Source organism: Lemur catta, chromosome 10 (assembly GCF_020740605.2).
Source record: "Lemur catta isolate mLemCat1 chromosome 10, mLemCat1.pri, whole genome shotgun sequence".
In the NCBI taxonomy this organism is placed as follows: Eukaryota; Metazoa; Chordata; class Mammalia; order Primates; family Lemuridae; genus Lemur; species Lemur catta.
In genome coordinates this window covers 81,312,889-81,333,085 of record NC_059137.1, presented here as the reverse complement: position 1 = coordinate 81,333,085, position 20,197 = coordinate 81,312,889, and the positions used below count along the sequence as shown (strand labels likewise).

Below are 20,197 nucleotides of genomic sequence, written 5' to 3'. Positions count from 1 at the left end.
CATTGCACGTGGTAGCAGTTCATCCCCTGCTTTCTGTGATTTATCTGTCTGCACAGACCTAGGTAGGATGATAAGTGGCACGATGAGAACGGGAATAGCACAGAGATGGAAGTTACCCATTTCCACTCACGGAGTGTCTTTTCCTCCTAAAAACCAACCCCTTTGATTCTTTTGCAAAGCTTGCCTGGACACCGCTCCCTCTGGCAGCAAGTCTACTTAAAAGGAATCTCTTGGGGACTTGGATGTTTGCTTTGGATGCTGTCAGCATAAAAGAATTTTCTGGAGCACTTCTTCATTTGGAGCGAGTGGAAGAAGAGAGTAAGAGAGGATGCTTTCGGGAAGGACATTTTTAGGCAAAGGAAAAAACAGCAACTAAAGGCGTCATTAGGAACTGGAGCCTGGAAGCCAGGCTGCTCAGCAGAGATTTGCATCACTCTGTCTCTCACATTCTAGCAGTCTCAAGTCAGAGCTCAAGGGCATAAAGATGGTTGCAACTCTGTCTCACGTGGGGTTGGGCAACCTGGTTTGAGCTCAGGCTGACGCTTGGGAAGCCTTCCTTCCCCAGACCCCGGGGGATGGCCTTCCCCTGTCAAAGTTAATGTGGCTTTCTTATGAAAACGCTTCACCCCAGGACAAACCTGAGAGCAGGGAAACAAGCGGATGCTTTTCAGAGGAGTCTTAAATGAAGATCATACGGACTAGTTATTCTTACAAGTGTGTTCATGTAGGTAAGTCAGGGATCAAGTAGAAAAATTGAAACTATGCGGTTAGCTCTAGTGGCTGGTGATCGTCTTTAAGTATCTGCTGATTCTGTGCCTTGTGAGTGCTGGGAAAATGTACTGGGCTATTCAGCTAAGACTTAGTCAGGGTTTCCGTGTGCTAAAATAGCTAGACTATTTTATTAAGTTTTTATTAAGTCTATGTCCCCAGCTCTTACTAGGGGGGCTTTGCAATATATTATTTCAGTTATTCTCTACAGGGCCTGGGAAGGTAGGTAGGATTATTCCCATTTTACAAGGGAGATTGAGGGTTAGAGAATTTAAGTGATCTGCTAGTAAGTATTAATAGCAGGTAGTAAGAAGTAAGGCTGGTGTTCAAAACCAGGTCTCTCATATTCCAAAGCCTGTGTACCTTATGCAACACCACGCTGCCTTTTTTGCATGCCCCTCCCATGCCTTTCTGATTTGCCAACCCTCCTATCATCTCTTACCTTCCTCTCCTCAGCACAGGCTTCTCAATATTTGTCCAGTAGGTGACTGGTTTTCGAACAGCTGAAAAGTGCAAATACCCTGTCACTTATTTTGATTTTAGCTAGTTGTTGAAGCTTCACTACAACATAGTGCACAAATCTTTACTAGATGGTGCAAGGGATCTATTATATTTTATTAAAGGAATTTTTAGAAATATTTAAAACTATACAGCATAGTGGAAAAGACCCTGATGGATAATAAGGAGACACTGGTTTCAGTCCTAGTGTTACCACAAGTCAAAAGAAGCTGTACGATCTTGAGTGTGGCCCTAACTTCTGTGTGCTTCAGCTTCCCTCATCTGTGAAATGAGAAGGTTGAAGTATGTGATTACTGACATCCCCACTTGGTTTAAAAACGTGAGCTTCTATGACTTTCTTGGTTTTGTAATTCTAAAATGGGTTCAGAATACAAATATTTCTTAAAGGAGCCTTAATTATTAAGCGTAAATCCAGAGAAGTGAATAACATTGAGGCTTTCAAAAATTTTTGAAAAGAATACAAGTTCTTTACTCTTCCACATAAAGCTACATTTTCCATTGTGTTTCCCAGTCTAGCATTCCCACCAAAAAAAGGCATAGGTTCTTAAATAATTCACACTGGAGCTTAGATTCCTTGAGGGTCTGGCAGGATTTAATCTTGAATAAGAGGATATAAAATATTGCCGAGAGCTAAACTCAGGTTCCCAACCCAAATACAAATCTCTTCTTGTTCAGTATATGAATATGTAATGTAAACTGTTTTAAATTATACCTGGTACTATTGAATAGAATTAAGATGCTTTTCAGTAACTCTGAAAATAAGAAATAAGACGATACTATGGCTTAATTAGTTATTATAAGAATGTTCCATACTTACAGAAATTGTTACTGCATTGTTTCAGACCCAGTAAAGAAAAAACTGGCCTTGTGAGTGACTCAGGCGCATCAGTTGTCAAACACGGACTCAATCCAGAGAAGACCTTCATGCAGGTGCATTATTTAAAGGTAAGCACATCTAAGTGGCAGAAGCCAGTTAGAATGGTGCGGCATTTTTTAGGTTATGCAATTAAACAGTGAAGATTAGTAACATGGCTAAGGCAAAACCAAAAAAAAAAAAAAATCATCAGTATCGTAATAACATCTGACTGGGAAGATATCTGAGTGTACAATAATTAAAGCACTTTATGCCCCAAAAGGGAGACCATGCTAGGAAGGCCTGGCTCAAAGGCAGCGGAAATATTTCCTGCCCTGCTCCTCCCTTCTTCCTGCTTCAGGTGAGCTTTGAGGAGCAGAACATTCACAGTGCTGTCAGGTTCTAACTAGGAGACTTGAGTAAAAAGGAAGTCTTTTAAGTTGCAAAGGCCTTTCCTGGGAGCTGAAGTTAGAGAGCGGCTGGGCCTTGCTTCCTTTTTAGTGCATCACGGATGTCCTGGCTTCATGTGAACCAAGTCAAAACAGAGGTAGTGATAACATTATCAAAGCAGTTGAAAACTAATTAATTTCCAGGCCCAGCCTTCCTGGTCAGAATATAAAGGGCAGCCTGGGACGGTGAGACAGTACATTCTAGATGTGCACCTGCCCTGGTGGGTTATTTAGCGTTGACTGTGTAAGCATTTCTGTGATAAGCCCGTGACAGGCATCTTTTTTTCTCTCTCTCCTTCCTTTCTTCTAGGGATACTTTCTTCTTCGGTTCCTTGCCACAAGACTTGGAGATGAAACTTATTTCTCATTTTTAAGAAAATTTGTGCACATGTTTCATGGGCAGTTGATTCTTTCCCAGGTAAATTATGGGGCTACATCAGTCCATGATTTATAATCGGATGGGGTGTGGCATGTGGGGCTTAGATTATGCCAGTATTAAAGAGTAGAGAAAAGATTTACAATTTAATGCAGTGGGAAAAACAGGAAGTTAATGAAGTGGACACAAGGAAAGTATTGTTTCAAGGAGGGTGATCTTATAGTTTTGGGATAAACTGAAACCCTAAGCTGTCTCACACACAGTGATTGGGATAGTTGTACCTTCAGTGACCTTAAAAACAAAACCAAAACAATCCTGCTGTTCCCTCTTCCTGATATTATCTTTGCCAAGTTGTCTCCTTCTTACCCTTAGTCTCAGTTTGAATGCCATGACTTCTGAGTCATTCCAGCGACACAGATATGCACCCAGACTCCTATTCTCTACCCCTTTGCCCTTCTCATCACCTTCATTGTCATTACCATTATCTATACTTATGTTTTCATGTGTGGGGCTGTTTGTTTCTTTTCTTTCTCTCCCACTATCTGTATGAGTTCAATAAAGCCAGACCATGTTTTTTTATTTCACCAATACTTAGTACATGATTGGCACACAGTAGATATACTGTAAATATTTGATAAACAGGTTAATGCCAAGATACACTAAAATATTCAGACAGCCTGGCCACAAAACTATCAGAGAGAGACCCCATCATTTTGTGTGGGTATGGGGCCAAGCAGTACATAGCAAGGAAATTAACGAAGAGTGAGAGGCTCTGAAAACAGTGCTCATAACTGATGGGAAGTAGATGATGCATTCTTAGCATAGATTAGACTCAAGGGTGTTGTTTATATTTGATAATTATGCTCACATACGTTGTGAGTCACACTAACTACAAGGTTAGATGTGAAGGATGGTCATGTATGATCTGAATACACGTCGAAGGAATAACAAAAGTGTAACAAGAGAGCAGGTGTTCCTCATCTCTGTGTTCTTTCATTTTTGTGCTGGGAGTTGGGGAGAAGTCTCCCTAAGCATGTATTTGATTAGGCAAGTTGAAAACTGGTTCAGAAGTCTTATGTGCTTGGTTGACCAATTAGTCCAAATTCCTACTGCTTAAAACCACTTCTCACCAAGATACTGCAGGGTTACATGAGTGTGTGGTATGTACTGTGGCTTCTGAGGTTCTGACTGCCACTTCCCACGGAACTCTTAGCACTCCCCCAACAAATCATTTGGTTCTTTTGTTTATCTCTTTTAAATAATAGCTTTATTGCCTTTTTCATAACAACTTTACTGAGATAAAAATTCACATACCGTAAAATTCACCGTTTAAAATTGTGTAAGTCAGTGGTTTTCAGTATATTCACGAGGTTGTTCAACCATCAGCATTATCTAATTTTAAAACATTTGTATCAAACTCAAAAGAAATCATTAGCAACCACTTTCCCCACTTCAATTGCCCCCAGCCCTAGGCAACCAGTAAACTATTTTCTGTCTCTATGGATTTGCCTATTCTGGACATTTCATATAAATGAATCATATAATATGTGACCTTTTGTGTCTGGCCTTCTTTTACTTAATAGAATGTTCTCAAGGTTTATATAGCATGTATAGTACTTCATTCCTTTTTGATTTTTTACTTTTATTTATTTATTTAGAAACAGGGTCTTGTTCTGTTGCCCAGGCCAGAGGGCAGTGATGTGATCATAGCTCACTATAACCTCAAACTCCCAGGCTCCAGTCATCCTCCTGCCTCAGCCTTCCAAGTAGCTGAGACTATAGGCATGTGCCACTATGCCCAGCTAAGTTTTAAACTTTTTTGTAGAGATGGGGTCTTGCCATATTGCCCAGGCTGGTCTCAAACTCCTGGCCTCGAGCATTCCTCCTACCTCGGCCTCCCAAAGTTCTAGGATTACAGGCATGAGCCACCACACCAAGCATTTATTTTCATTTATATTTAATTGTGATAGAATACATATAACATAAAATTTATCATTTTTGCCATTTTGCAGTGCACAGTTCAGTAGCATCAGTACATTTACATTTTTTTGTGGTGATCACCACCATCCATCTCCAGAACTATTTCATTTTGCCAAAGTGAAACTCCGAGCCCATTACGCAGTACCTGCTCATTGGTCTCTCCCCACAGCCCCTGGCAACCACCATTCTACTTTCTCTCTTTATGAATTTGACCACTATGGGCACCTCATATAAGTGGAACCATACAATATTTGTCCTTTAGTGTTTGGATTACTTCACCTAGCGTAATATCTTTAAGGGTCATCCGTATTATAGCACGTGACAGAATTCCCTTCCTTTTTTAAGCCTGAATGTTCCATTGTGTGTATATACCACATTTTGTTTATCATTTGATTTGTTCATGAACATTTAGATTGTTTTCATCTTTTTAGCTATTGTGAATATTGCTGCTGTGAACATTAGTGTACCAATATCTGATTGAGTCCCTGCTTTTAATTCTTTTGAATATATACCCAGAAGTGGAATCATTGGATTATATGGTAATTCTGTGTTCAGTTTTTTTGAGGAACTGCCATACTGTTTTCCGCAGTGGCTGTACCATTTTACATTCCCAACAGCCATGCACAAGGGTTCCAATTTCTCCACATACTTGCCAACACTTGTTGCCTTCTGTTTTTTTGATAATAGCCATCCTAGTGTGTGTGACATAGTAGCTCATTATGGCTTTGATTCACATTTCTCTGATGGCTAATGATGTTGGGCATTTTTTACGTGCTTATGGCCCATTTGGGCCATTCTTTGAAGAAATGTGTTTTCAGATCTTTTGCCCATTTTTTATTTGAGTTATTTGGTTTTTATTATTGAGTTGTAAGAGTACTTTTTATATTCTGGATATAAGTTCCTTATCAGATATATGATTTGCAAATATTTTGTCTAATATTATACATTGTCTTTTTACTTTCTTGTTAGTGTCCTTTATAGCACAAAAGTTTTTAATTTTGATGAAGTCTAATTTATCTATTTTTTCTTCAGTTGCTTGTGCTTTAGGTGTCATATCTAAGAAACCATTGCTTAACTGAAGATCACAAAGATTTATTCCTATTGTTTTTTCCTAAGAGTTTTATAGTTTTAGCTCTTATATTTAGGGTCTGATCTATTTTGAGTTAATTTTTATATATGGTGTGAAGATGATGGTTCAACATCATTCTTCTTTTTTTTTCTACATATGAACAAATCAACATAATTCTTTTGTATGTGAATACCCAGTCGTCTCATAATCCTTTGTTGAAAAGACTATTCTTTCCCACCAGTGATTTGTCTTGGTATCTTTGCCAAAAATCAAAAATTGAATGTTAATGTAAGTGTTTATTTCTGGACTCTCAATTGTCTTCCATTGATCAGTATTTCTGTCCTTATGCTGGTACCATATTGTCTTGATTACTGTAGCTTTGTAATATTTGGAAATTATTGCTTTCTCAACTGGCAAATACTCATTTACAAAAGATTCAAGCAATGCAGAAAAGTACAAAGAATGTAAAATATTTATTATTCAAAATCCCACCACTCAGAAACACTCATAGTTATTATTACATGAATGTCATTCCAGAAATCATATTGTTTCTGTCTCTTTTTGTATGTTAAACATGATGTGTATACCTATATCTGTATGTGTATATGGTATATGTGTGTGTTACACATGTAAAAGATGTCATTGGACAGAAAAAATTTTATAAAAATAGAATTATATTATATGTGCTTTTTTTTTTTTTTCTTAATAGAAACAAGATCTCGCTCTGTCACCCAGGCTGGAGTGCAGTGACACAATCATAGCTCACTGCAACCTTGAACTCCTAGGCACAAGCTGTTCTCCTGCCTTAGCCTCCTGAGTAGCTGGGGCTAAAGACATGTACCACCACACCTAGCTAATTTTTAAAATTTTTTGTAGAGACAAGATCTCACTATTGTTGCCTAAACTGGTCTCAAACTCCTGGCCTCAAGTGATCCTTCCACCTCAGCCTCCCAAAGTGCTGAAATTATAGGCATGAGCCACTACACCGAGCTATATGTGCTTTTTAATGTAACATTTAAAATTTTCTTTTACTTGAATTTAATAAATGAAAAGAATAAAATGAAGATAAAGAACTTTCTGAACTTCAGATAAATATGAGAGATTATTTCCTAAAAGATTCTTCTATGATTAAGAAACATTATTAATTACAAAAAAATTAAGAGTTGAAATTGTTCTTTTTTTCTCTACCTATATATTTGATTTTTAGAAAACATCAGTTTATTCACTACTATAAAAAAGATGAGGAAATCAGCTGTTACATACTTCTACTTTCCCCAATTCTAAATTTTTCTTAATTATTATTTTTACATATTAAGGTTGATTTCATTTACAGTATGTACTATAACCATAAATATCACATTTGTATAGTCCTAGCTCAGTATTTAAAGGATTTCAGTATTTACCACCAGTTATTTTACCATGCTTCTATATTCATGAATATTTTATTTTGATTCAATTCTTTGTTGGCTGAATTTCATTATCAAATTGATACTCAAGTTGCAGACTCACAGGTTTTATGATTTCTGAGTTCCTACTGCTTAAGAATGCTTGCCTGTTGTCTTTATATTTGAATTACTAACTGACTATAATATTCTCGGGTCACATTTTCCTTCCCGCAGAACTTTATAGACGCTGCTCAACTGCCTTCTGGCATTAAATCCTGCTGTGGAAACTTTTGAAGTCAGCCTACTTTTCCCCCTTTATACCACATAGATTGCTTATCTTTGAAGTTTTGAATTTAATCAGAAAATGGCTTGGTGTCCATGATTCTGTATCATTTTTTTCCTGGAAAACAGTGTGTCTTTTTATTTTTAGTCTTAGATTCTAGTCTTCTTTCTTTCAGTGAAATTGTCTTAACCGTATCTCTAAATACATGTTTTTCCCCTTACAGGGTTCTGCATTTCAAGTTACCAATTATCTTTGTGTTATATCATCTTTGTCCTCTATACCTGTTATTTTCTAATTGCTTTTATCTTTTTTTTTTTCATAGCTTGTGTTTATCTCAAGCAACCCCTTTATTTTTAATGTTATTTTTTTTAATGTCTATTCTTTTCCTTGCTGTTTCTATTTTATTAATGCTCCTGTACTGGTATTATTTTAGTCCTTGGTCTTTTCTTGTTAATTTATTTTATAGTGTAAAGCATTGGTGGAAAATTTTCTTCTATTCCTTGGATTATGTTTTCTTCAAGATTGGATTTTTTGTCCTTTATATGTTTCTTTCTTTCTGTCTCTCTCTTTATGTGGGTTGTTGTTGTTATATTAGTTTGCATAGTTGCCATACTTGTCTTCTTGCTCATTCTTAGTATGAGTAAGACTGTCCTGACCTTTTATTTATTCTCATATGTATTGAAATATTATCCTTGATTCCTTTTACATCTCCTCTTAGGCCTGTTTTTCTTCCCCTCTGAGCTATAGTTTGAAACTTGAATATTATGTATGGAGGCGGAGGAGGGACAAGCTCCACTGGAGTTGTATACAGCCTTTGTTGGAAGAATTTGGCTCTGCTACTCTTGAAAACTTGTTAAATATCCCTGCCGAAAGTCTCATGACCTAATATGGGTATAGCTTTTTCCCACTGCAGGTATCTCTCAATTAATATTATACCTCTAATTCTGGTTGGAGCCCTAGAACTTACACAGTTCGTCAAAGACAGTCACCCTCAAGTGTTTATTTTTCATGTTTTTCCTCCTGCCAGCAAACATTTCTAGTCCCTCCACAGTCAAAAAAGAAGAAAGATAAAGATATTTCTGTTTTTTTCGAAATGTGTGGGTATTTGTGAGAATTCGTGGGGTTCAGGCAACTCACTAGCACAACCTGCTAAGCATGAGGTTGTGGGTTGTACAGAGGGACAGTTAGAAGCGGTGTTCAAATCTTATGTTTCTTTCCTTGGTTGCTTCAAGTTTATACCATGAAGCTATATTTTCCTCCTTGTTTGGATGCTGCTGGTCAAGTTTTTGCTAACTTGTTAAATGGATTGTGTTTTTGTTTACATTACTGGTTAGTTATTGATGAGGAAGGACTATGACCCAGTTTCTTTACTCAGAAGTCCCTTAGTTTCTTCCTTTTCCAGTTTACTTCTTAATCCTTTCCCTTCCAAACACCCTGCCTGTCCAGCATTTCAGTACTATCATCTTTCTAGCCCCCACTAAAGCTCCCCTCCTGAGTGCAGCAATGACTCTTCCTGACAATTTCATATCTTCTCAGTTCTTACCCTGCCAATCCTGTCCTTGCGTCAATATTTTGTTTGTTTTGCCTCTTCTACCTCTTCCTTCCCACGACTGTGATAATTACTCATAAAATACTTGACAGAAATTGCCAGTCCTGTGTAATTAATTATCAAGCCAGTGTCAGTTTATCCAGTAGAATCTACATGCACCTGCTTTTTGTTGAATACTTTCACCGGGAATAAAAAATAATTACCAGATTAGCCATATGCCAAAATCAGTGTTGGTTTTTTTTTTAATTGTAGTGCTTAATTTAGTGTTGTTAGGTGTTAATCAAAACAAGCTGTCTGGGACTGACCTGATTAGCATATAGATTATTAGGAGAGTTGGAAATGAAAAAAAATATTCTCAAGGAATGTATTTTCTGACTGGAGTGTGGACTTAAAATCATTGCCAAGGAGCCAGATAAAATTTCATATCCCCTCTCAAAACAGCAGGTTTTTTGTTTTGTTTTTTTTTTTTCTTGGCTGCAAAGGTGACAAACTGGGACCCCTACAATCTTTGCTAGCGAGCTTTGTCAGTGATCTTAGAATCAACCATGAAGTTCTTGTCCAATTAAGATTTGTAAGTTGCGGGCCGGGCGCGGTGGCTCACGCCTGTAATCCTAGCACTCTGGGAGGCCGAGGCAGGTGGATCGCTCGAGGTCAGGAGTTCGAGACCAGCCTGAGCAACAGTGAGACCTCGTCCCTACTAAAAATAGAAAGAAATTATCTGGCCAACTAAAAATATACATACAAAAAATTATACATACAAAAAATTAGCTGGGCATGGTGGCGCATGCCTGTAGTCCCAGCTACTCGGGAGGCTGAGGCAGGAGGATCACTTAAGCCCAGGAGCTTGAGGTTGCTGTGAGCTAGGCTGACGCCACGGCACTCACTCTAGCTTGGGCAACAGAGCGAGACTCTGTCTCAAAAAAAAAAAAAAAAAAAAGATTTGTAAGTTGCGCTCACAAAACTGCCAACACACTGAAGGGAAGAGTGAAGACAGATGAAAGAATTGGGCCGGGCGCGGTGGCTCACGCCTGTAATCCTAGCACTCTGGGAGGCCGAGGCGGGTGGATCGCTCGAGGTCAGGAGTTTGAGACCAGCCTGAGTGAGACCCCATCTCTACTAAAAATAGAAAGAAATTATCTGGCCAACTAAAAATATATATAGCAAAAGAAAATTAGCCGGGCATGGTGGCACATGCCTGTAGTCCCAGCTACTCGGGAGGCTGAGGCAGTAGGATCGCTTAAGCCCAGGAGTGTGAGGTTGCTGTGAGCTAGGCTGACGCCACGGCACTCACTCTAGCTTGGGCAACAAAGTGAGACTCTGTCTCAAAAAAAAAAAAAAAAAAAGAAAGAATTGAAAAGAGGTGGTAAGGAAAGGAATAATCATAAGGCACATTTTTCTTTTTATTTCATTCCGTTGTATAGAGTGGGGGAAAGCTTCCGTCACAAGTCCACCCCAAGAGTATATGCCAATTTACAAAACAGGAAAACTAGTGTTTCGTGGCTGAAGATTGAGCCTATGAAAGGAGTCAAAAGGACCAATTGGGTCGATTCCACTGAGAGATGGTACAGAGACTGCCTGGATGAGACCAAGTGTCTCTGGCGTTGGACGGAGCACAGAAGAGAAGGATACCTACCCCTGTAGAAAGGCGTTCCCATAGCTTGTGGGAATCCAGACACTGTGTCTCAGAGATGCCCACGGTATTAGGTTTTTGTGATCCCTGGACTTGTCATCCTAGCATTAGTTGACAACCTCCAGCTAACTGCTATGTTGTCTGTAGGTCTCTCTGAGGCAGGAAGAGGCAAATAAATGCTCCAGAGTGGCCACCTGCTGGGAGGTGGGACGACCGTCTTTCTTAAAAAATGAAGCAGGACTTCCTGGGGACCTCCTGCTCTTCTCCTGTATTCACACAGAATTCTGGATCGCTGTGCTCTGCAGTCCTGTAAAGAAGGATCCATCTGTGAATGGAAAATGCAAAAGGGCAGAAATAAGGTTAACTCTGAATTTCCTGCTTCTCATGCAATTAAATTCTCCCCCTTGCCATTGAGTTAATGTGATTTTCCCCCCACATAATTGAGCACAAATTACCAGGCAAATATGGGATAAATTGGTATGGGACATAAGGAGATGATGAAGTGAAATTAGTAAGAATTATAATTATAGTACTTGGATTTTTTAAGAATCAAAAATGCTATCTATAAGCCAATGACAAAGTAATCTACAAAGTAATCTATGAATGTAGGATTTGCAAAATAATGTATTAACATACTAGATTGTGATAAATGACTTTCTAATTTAATTTTTTGGCAAAATAATTTTTTTTTTTTTGAGACAGAGTGTCGAGTTGTTGCCCGGGCTAGAGTGAGTGCCGTGGCGTCAGCCTAGCTCACAGCAACCTCAAACTCCTGGGCTTAAGCGATCCTACTGCCTCAGCCTCCCAAGTAGCTGGGACTACAGGCATGCGCCACCATGCCCGGCTAATTTTTTCTATATATATTTTAGTTGGCCAGATAATTTCTTTCTATTTTTAGTAGAGACGGGGTCTTGCTCTTGCTCAGGCTGGTCTCGAACTCCTGACTTCGAGCAATCCACCCACCTTGGCCTCCCAGAGTGTTAGGATTACAGGAATGAGCCACCGCGCCCAGCTGGCAAAATAATTTTTAAAATAATAAAAATACTGACTTTAAGAACTTCAAGGCCAGGCGTGGTGGCTCATGCCTGTAATCCTAGCACTGTGGGAGGCCAAGGACAGAGGATCACTTGAGTGTGCTCAACCTGAGTTTGAGACCAGCTTGAGCCAGAGCGAGACCCAATCTCTACTAAAAGTCAAAAAAGTAGCCAGACGCGGTGCCTATACTCCCAACTACTCAGGAGGCTGAGGCAGGAAGATCACTTGACCCCAGGCATCTGCAGTTGCGTGAGCCATGATGGTATCACTGCACTCCAGCCTGGATAACAGAGTGAGACTCTGTCTCAAAAAAAAAAAAAAAAAAAACCTCAAGCAAAAATAATTCTTTGCATTCTAAATACTGCTCTTGTTTCTTTTAGTATTTCTCCATATATCCATTGCACGTGCAAGGAAGGACTTCAGCTGTGAGGCGTTAATCAATTGGGGGTTGTCCTTCACTCCATTTTTTTTAACATTAGTTTTGTGATTCTTTGTATTGTTACTGTAGGTGAAGCAGCAATAAACAAAGTCTTAGAAGGAGAACAGAGGTTGCAAGAAATAAATCTTTCATTAATGTTCTTAGTAGGAAGACTTTGCCCCTGGAAGAAATGGCCTGTAACCACCCATAAACATGTAGAAATGGGATGGCTAGCTTTGCTGGTGTAGTGATGGCTATACTTCAGTGTGATGATAGAAGAAGAGTACCTTGTCACACAAATTGTTTGCAGATTTGTATTCCTCTGTAATTCTGTCTGTTTTGTAATATGAAGATCTGTGCTGGTGCTTCCATCTCACACTCCGAGTTAAATGGATCTCATCAGAGCCCTGTGCCGACTCTGCGTCTGCAGGCTTGGTTCTGTTGGGAGGGCTTCCGTCTGGAGTGCCTCTCATTTGTTGTATTTGGGCTTACATTTTAACCTGTTTTAAAAGATTATTTTCATCTGAGCTTATATTTTAAAGGGCCCATTTAAAAATATTATTTTATATTTATTAAAAGAAAAACTTCAAGTATAAATCTTATTTGTTGTTCAATATCAAGTTCCAAGAAAGTTAAATTTTGGTTTTATTTGTCTCATGTTCTGTATTTATCCAAAATGTATCTTATCAAGCCTTCAGATAAGGAAAGGTTGACACTAGGGTTACCCATTCAGCAAATAAAAATACGGAACAGAAAAATATAGTTGAGCTCAAAGTTCAGATAAACAATGAATAACTTTTTAGTGTAATTATGCCCCCAATTTTACTGGACATCTTGTATTTTATCTGACAACTCTAGTTAAGACCAAGTCAAGATTCCAGAATTACATGGGCTAGAATGGTGGGTCACAATATTCAAGGTACAAATTAAATGTGAATGAACATTCATATTTGAAATTTTTAGGTCTTATGGTATGGTGGTTATGTTTTATGAGTCCTTTTAGAGATATTTACTAAAACCTTTATTGATGAAATCATGTAATGTTTGAGATTTCCTTCTAACTAAGACAAGAGGCAGGGAAGTGGAGGGGCAGGATTGGCTGTGGGTTGATGAGTACACGAAGGTTAATTATCCTATTTTGTCTCCGTCTGATTGATATTTTCTAAAGTAAAGGAAAAAACGAGCATGTATGTGTGTGTGAGTCATGCCTTTAGGTTAAGAAAAACGTATCATGTATCATGTCACCACCTCAAATGTCCAACAACTGAGGATTTGTACAGCAGCACAAGAAGAGGCTGTAGATAGAGGCAGGGGCTTGTGAGCCACAATTGGACTTGAGGACATCTCTATTCCTCGATCAGCATATTTATCATCTTGATATTTTTCTTTATCATTCCATAGAGCAATGCAAGAAAGTTGCAAGTTAGTTACTAGCCTCCAGGCGTTCCGATTGTTCAGCATGTAGCAGGGCTGCCTAGGAAATGCTCCCGCAGAGGCTGCCGTGGGTGAGAGAGGCGGACAATGCTTCACGCAATGGTTAGCCTTTTCAAAATGGCTAAACATGAAGTGAAATAAGCAGGCTATTGGGTCAGGTCAAAATATGATAATAAGCATTCCATTCTTCAGTTTTGTGGCTTTTACAAAATAAATCTCTTTAAAAGATTGGATTGATTACTCTGTAAAATTAATAAATTGAGTATAGAGTCTAATAAGTTGGCATAGGTCTAGCTTTCCTAGCAGGTGAGCAGTCAGCAGCTGGGAATGCTCAGTGTCTGGCATTGTTCCAGGCAGAATTATTTATTGATGGACATCTTTAATGGTTTGCTTTTTTCTTATCCCAGGATTTCCTTCAAATGCTATTGGAGAACATCCCAGAAGAAAAAAGGTAATGACCAATTTAGGAATTAAGAGGCCAGTTTTACTTTTAATGTTAAAAATGGTCCTGCCATTATTTGGCTTGTCACCACCTAGAAGGTTCAATCTTCTTCTCTTAATGGAGGTAGGGACCTAGTTAAGGCAGCAGGAGTCACGGGATAATCAGCCACACTTAGGGATGGGCCCACGTGGATGCTGGGAGCCGGCATGCACGACCGAGGATTGCAGAGGCAGGAGCCCTGAAAGTGGTGTAGGAAGCAGGCTGAGGACAGTCTGTGGCCTTAGCTGCTGTGGAAAAGAATGGAGGAGAGTTCTAAAAAGTTAGGGTGGCTCCAGCTAATGCAGCTTAATATAAGGAAACACTGTTTAATTGAAGGCAAAAATGTGTAGTAATAAGAGGCTTAAAAGACCTATGTTATAGGTTAGATTAGGTTCATTCCAACCCTCTTCTAATTTTCTATCTTAACTTAGGCCCTAAAGTGAATACCCTGAAACATAATTTCTAATAGCAAAATTGGTATTCAAACATTAAAGGGGGCATCTTGAGAAATTAAACATTTCTCTGAGGAAGAGCTAATATTACTCTCCTCAATTCTGACCCACAGTTTTGGCTATGTTTTTATGCATGTAACAGATTTCCAAATGTAGAAATGAATTCCTTGACACAGACATAAACTTAGATTCATGCAAGGCCAGTCACCTACATGTTGATGAGCCATCTTACAGGCAATCTAAATTGGGTGTCTCAAGGGTAGGGTATCAGGGCTTATGCCACCAGGCTAAGTGCAGGGGATGGCATGCAAATTCCAGAGACGGTGCAGGGGCCATGAGGCTGGGAGGCTTTTTCTATGCATTGCATTTCCACCTGGCCTTTTTTGTCTAAACTTCCTTATCTTCCACCTTCTATTTAGAAGGGCTCCAATTTCTTTCTTCAACAGGTAGAAATGTTACTGTTGCTGATTTTTTTATACTTAATAGTTGTCCATATTTTGGGAGTATGCATGATATTTTGATACATGCATACAGTGTGTAATGATCAAACCAGGGAAGTTAGGACATCTATCACCCCAAACATTCACCTCTTCTTTTTGTGAGTGTGTGTGTGTGTGTGTGTGTGTGTGTGTGTGTGTGTGTGTGTAGACAGGGTCTTGCTCTGTTGCCTGGGCTACAGTGTAGTGGCATCATCAGCTCACTGCAACCTCAAACTCCTAGACTGAAGCAGTCCTCCTGCCTCAGCCTCCTGAGTAACTGGGACTACAGGCACATAGCACCATGCCTGGGTAATTTTTCTGTTTTTTGTAGAGATGAGGTCTTGCTCTTGCTGAGGCTGGTCTTGAACTCCTGGCCTCAATTGAGTCTCCTACCTCGGCCTCCCAGAGTGCTAGGATTATAGGCGTGAGCCACCATGCCTGTCCTCACCCCTTCTTTATGTTGGGAACACTCCAATTTCTCTCTTCCAGCAATTTTGAACTATACAACAAATTATTGTTAACTACAGTCTCACCCTACTGTACTATCAAACACTAGATCTTATTCCATCTAACTGTATTTTTGTACCTTTATTTAACACACATACATAAAACAAGCCAGTGGATCATACAGAATTAACATACCGGCATAATTGGATAAATTCCTATGTTTCTGCTGCTTCATGTTCATGCCTTTTGATGCTGAACAAAGTCCTATCCAGGGAGATTGCGTGAGGCCTTAGTAATTGGCCAAGATGGTTCGCTTTTCAGGAGTCTGCTTGAAAGAAGTGTGGTTTGTTTTGGGAGGTCTGAAATGTTTCAGATTTGCCATCCTTTTTTTTTTTTTTAAACCAGACATATGGGGTTTTCTTCACGCGAAAATCACATCAGATGTGGTCCTTACTCCTAGGATCAAGAGGAACAGTTTACCTGCAAGATATTTTTTTCTTTTCTTTTGTACCTGCCCCAGAATGACTTCTCAGGTCCTCTGATAGAACAAAGCAGTTTCCTTAGAAACTAAAGCAGAGAAAAAGAGAAAACTAATAGAAATTGTATACTACCTCCTTAGACTATTACCAAAGTTTGTTTCTGAGTGATGACTACGCATTCTTTCAGAAGAACTTCTCTTAGGGGCATGAATGTAGCAATCTTCACTGAAGCAACAGAGTGCAGTTTTAGGTCTTCTCTTCTTTAATACTCTTCCTAGTAAGGTTATGGAGTGCATTTGGATGGCCCCTGAGCCCTCTGGCTCAGGGAGACCTGGATTTTATCACTGTGAGTATTTATTGACGCTACACGCCAGGCCCACAAAGAGACTTTTGTTGTAATGGTGGACGTTAAGAGCAGCACCTGTCTTAATGGTGGCCACCAAACACCACTCACATGGATTTTGATAGGCTACCTCTCCCGGTTAGGATCACGTTTTGGCTAGCAAGTTTAAGCTTCTTTTTAAAAATTCTCCTTAAAAGCTAAGGAGATTTCAGCCCTGCAATGAATCTATTTCAGCAAGTATACCAGAATATATTTTGAAACTCACACATCTTGCCTACTAACTAATCACAGAATCTAGTTCAGCTATTAAAACAGACTGTTTACCCCTATTACCTATGCAACATATTGTACCAATTTTATCTTGGTCTCCAAAGGCCCCACACCTACCCCCTGAAGCCTCTAATCTTTGGCCCCTGCTGCAAACTGATCCTCAGACACATCTGTTAGGCACGTGAGCTGTTCTGAGCAGGGGAAGGGTTTTCAGATCAGACCAGTCAGTTAGTGTTCAGGGGCTGGCACTGTGTGTGTGTCATACTGCCTTTGTGTTGTTCTCTTGCTTTGATTCATGTAACATTCTTTATTGAGCATCTCCCATCCCAGGCTTTGGGCTGGACACTGGGGAACAAACAGGAATAAATCCCATGCCCAGCCCTAGGAAGCTCCTAGTCTACTGCTGAAGACATAACAGAAACAGGTCATTATGGCTCAGTGTAGGAATTGCTTGGGGGAGGTTCAAAGTCCTGGGGACACAGAGAACGGTCTCATCAGTCCCAGCCTTGAGCCTTTAGGCGCAGGTACCACTGAAGGGTTTAAGGACGGGAGTGCCATCGGCAGATCGGAAAGGCTCCTCTACAGGGGCAGTGTCAGGGAGAGGTGGAGCCCGGGAGGACTGGAAGCCAGGAGACCAGTCAGAAACCAACAGAGCAGTGCAGTCCAGAGATCTTGAGAGCTGACTCTATGACAGAGATGGGGACAGTGGCAGTAGAGCTTGACAGTAATGAGCAGTCTGAGGAATACTTTAGAGTTGCCACAGACAAGACTGGCTGATTGGTTGTGGAAGTGGAATAGAGGAGTCAAGCATGAGCCTGACCTTTCTTTCTTGGCCACTAAGTTGCACCGTGCTGCAGTGGCGGTGGCGGGCGGAGGGGAGGGACGAGGAGGTATTTGTCTGGGGAATCAGAGTGGAGCAGAGGGAGTGGAAGGGGAGAGTATTTGAAGGTGGAAGTAGGGAGACGCTGTAAGATAAAACTAAAAGTGCTTTGAAGAAAATCCAGACAAACTCTGGGCCTCTCTGGTGAAAGGCACTCTGGGGAGTACCTTATCCCACGCACTTCGCCTGCTGGGTATTTCAGTGCTCAACACAGTGTTCAACAGCTACCGCTTCTTTCTTTGCCATCAATTATTGTGTTTGTGTGAGCATGTTCATGTGTTTGTTTTAATCTAATACTTTTCCTCCCCTGTGGAGCTAAGGAATACTTGTTTTATAAATGTGACCTCAGCGATCTTTTGTTATTTACCCAAGCACAAATGACTTGTTTTGACCAAGAAAATAAGTGACCATGTGCAAAGCTTTGAGATGCACACTATTTGCACCCACATGTAGAGAGGAAACTTAAATCTGAAGTTAACTAAAATTTAAAAATCTATACAGAATGTAAGTTGCATTCTAGAACAAGAGCATTTTCCATTTCAGACCCTGAGCTCTGAAGTTTCCATTGCCTTGCCTCTGTCTCTATGTGCACTTCCAGAGATCTTTATGTCTGTCATTCAGTTCCTGCGAAAGTTGCTGGGGCTGTGTGCCTTCCTTCAGAGGCACTGACGGACTGTCATCTTTAGGATCTCAAGAGCTGAAGACAGGAGCCAAGGGTGATAAAGACATTTCTCTTGATCAGCAACAAGTTGATGGGCACAAGTAGTAGATACAGCTAATAACCAACTCTCCATCCTTGTCACCCCAATCTCAGAAATCAACTGAGCAAGCAGATACAGTCGTGTGCAATACCGTTTTTGTGCAAGTCTGTGTTTATTTTCTGTAACATCATGAAGAGACGTACAATTTGGTCACTTTCTCAGCTTTAAGCACAGCTTATGTTTCTAACCAGCGTCATGACAGGGTGGCCAGCATATTCTCACCCATGCTGTCCCTGCTGTGTTAACTAAGTGTGACCACATCTATAGCTCAGAGGGACTGGAGACAGACCACCGAAACTCAGAGTTGCCCCCTAGGATGTAGGGAGGCAACAGCCAGTCAGAGGGCAGAACCACCTGCTGTTCCAATACCCAGGAGGAATGGGGGCAGGGGGTGGCCTTCAGGCCTGGGTTTCAGTAATGAGGCAGGATGTGCATGCTTACTAGTACAAATGCGGAGGACATGCAGTCATGGGTGTGTGTACTTTTAGCTATCTGTGTAAAATCAATTTCCATAGTGATCAGACATGCAGAAGAGTAATTTCCTGTAAGTCCTGGGTTCTGGCTAAGTGGAAATGCTTCTGCTTGTCTGTTGTGATTATTTAAGCCACATGATCTTAGAGGGAAAAAATTCACCATTGGCTTAGACTCTGAGCATCTTGATTTGAAAAGTCAGCTTTTTGCTTTACCACTGCATATATCCAAACCCAAACCTAAAAATTCACCTGTACTGTCATCTCAATAATTATGATGAAAACACCCAAAACTACATGCATGTTATCTGTTTTCCTAAAACATGTAGTCCATTTCTTCCCTGAAAATTAAACATTTTATTATGGTTTCTCATAATTTCCTTGGGAGGTGAAGTCACGTACGTATAGTACCTTTTAAAAATATTTTTTTAGGAACTGAAGTTAATGCTTTCATCTTCCTCTCGTAATTTAACATTTTCTTCCACATTAGCAGTCACCAGTAGGGCATAGTGCACTGTGATCTCTGCACTGATACTGGGAATTTAGGAAATTGGGTTTTTTCTTTAGTCCTCTGCCTGGCCTGGCTTTGGCCAGAGTCTTCCTATGCTGCAATTTCTCTATCTGCTAAAAAGCCACACAACAACTGACACTCACTTCACAAGGGTATTATGAGAAATGAAGTGATAATGGTTATAAGATGCTTTGAACCTTTCCAAAGGAAAGTGATCTGAAAACACATGTTCTCTTCATTCACGGGAGAGTGTCTTTTGCTCCTGGGTGCAGCTGACCCGTGGGTTCTCACACTTTTGCACCCCACCCTCCAGGGTCTCCCCATCTCTTCAAAAATGTAATCACAGGGCTGACAAACAGGGTGAGGGTAGCAGGAGAGACGTTAAGGAGAAGGGAAAGTCAGCATGGTTTGGAGCAGGCACGCCACCCCCCCACACCCCCACCCCCACCGTAGGCTTGGCTGTGCCATAACAGAAACTGGTGTATCATGAAGGCTAAATTTAGAACAGAAAGAAAAGCTGGGGCTTCATAGCCGGGCACCATAGGTCCAAATCCCAGTTCTTCAACTACCATCTATGTGGCCTTGGATAAGTTCCTCAACCTCTCAGAACCTTTATTGGTTCATCTCTAAGATGGGGATAATAATATTGGTCTTGCACAGTTATTGTAAAATAAATAGGATTTTGTACATAGTAGATGTTCAATGAATAGTAGCTATGACTTTTATGCATTTACTTGGCAGTGGATAGAGGAGTGTGTGTTTGTTTTGTTTTTAGTGCCACTGTATGTTAATACCCATGTGTGCACTGACTACATATGTCAAAGCAGAATTTGCCTTAATGCTTGTCAGTGAACTAACCCTCAGCATTGGCAGTAG

General features: G+C 40.2%; 1 protein-coding gene across 6 annotated transcripts in view; it reads left to right on the top strand.

Annotated features, from left to right (window-relative positions):
* LOC123646463 (aminopeptidase O (putative)) overlaps positions 1 to 20,197 on the top strand; it is a 349,846-nt gene that overhangs the window by 222,917 nt on the left and 106,732 nt on the right. For 5 of the 6 annotated variants that reach the window (XR_006737901.1, XM_045563458.1, XM_045563459.1 and 2 more), the window contains 3 exons: positions 2,130 to 2,232; positions 2,900 to 3,007; positions 14,156 to 14,199. Coding sequence is in view for 5 of the 6 variants with exons in the window: in XM_045563458.1 (XP_045419414.1) it covers positions 2,130 to 2,232; positions 2,900 to 3,007; positions 14,156 to 14,199 (255 nt within the window). In the remaining variant the exon portion in view is untranslated. Of the gene's footprint in view, positions 1 to 631; positions 729 to 2,129; positions 2,233 to 2,899; positions 3,008 to 14,155; positions 14,200 to 20,197 lie in introns of those variants that run through there. The other variant, XM_045563461.1, reaches the window with a different exon arrangement.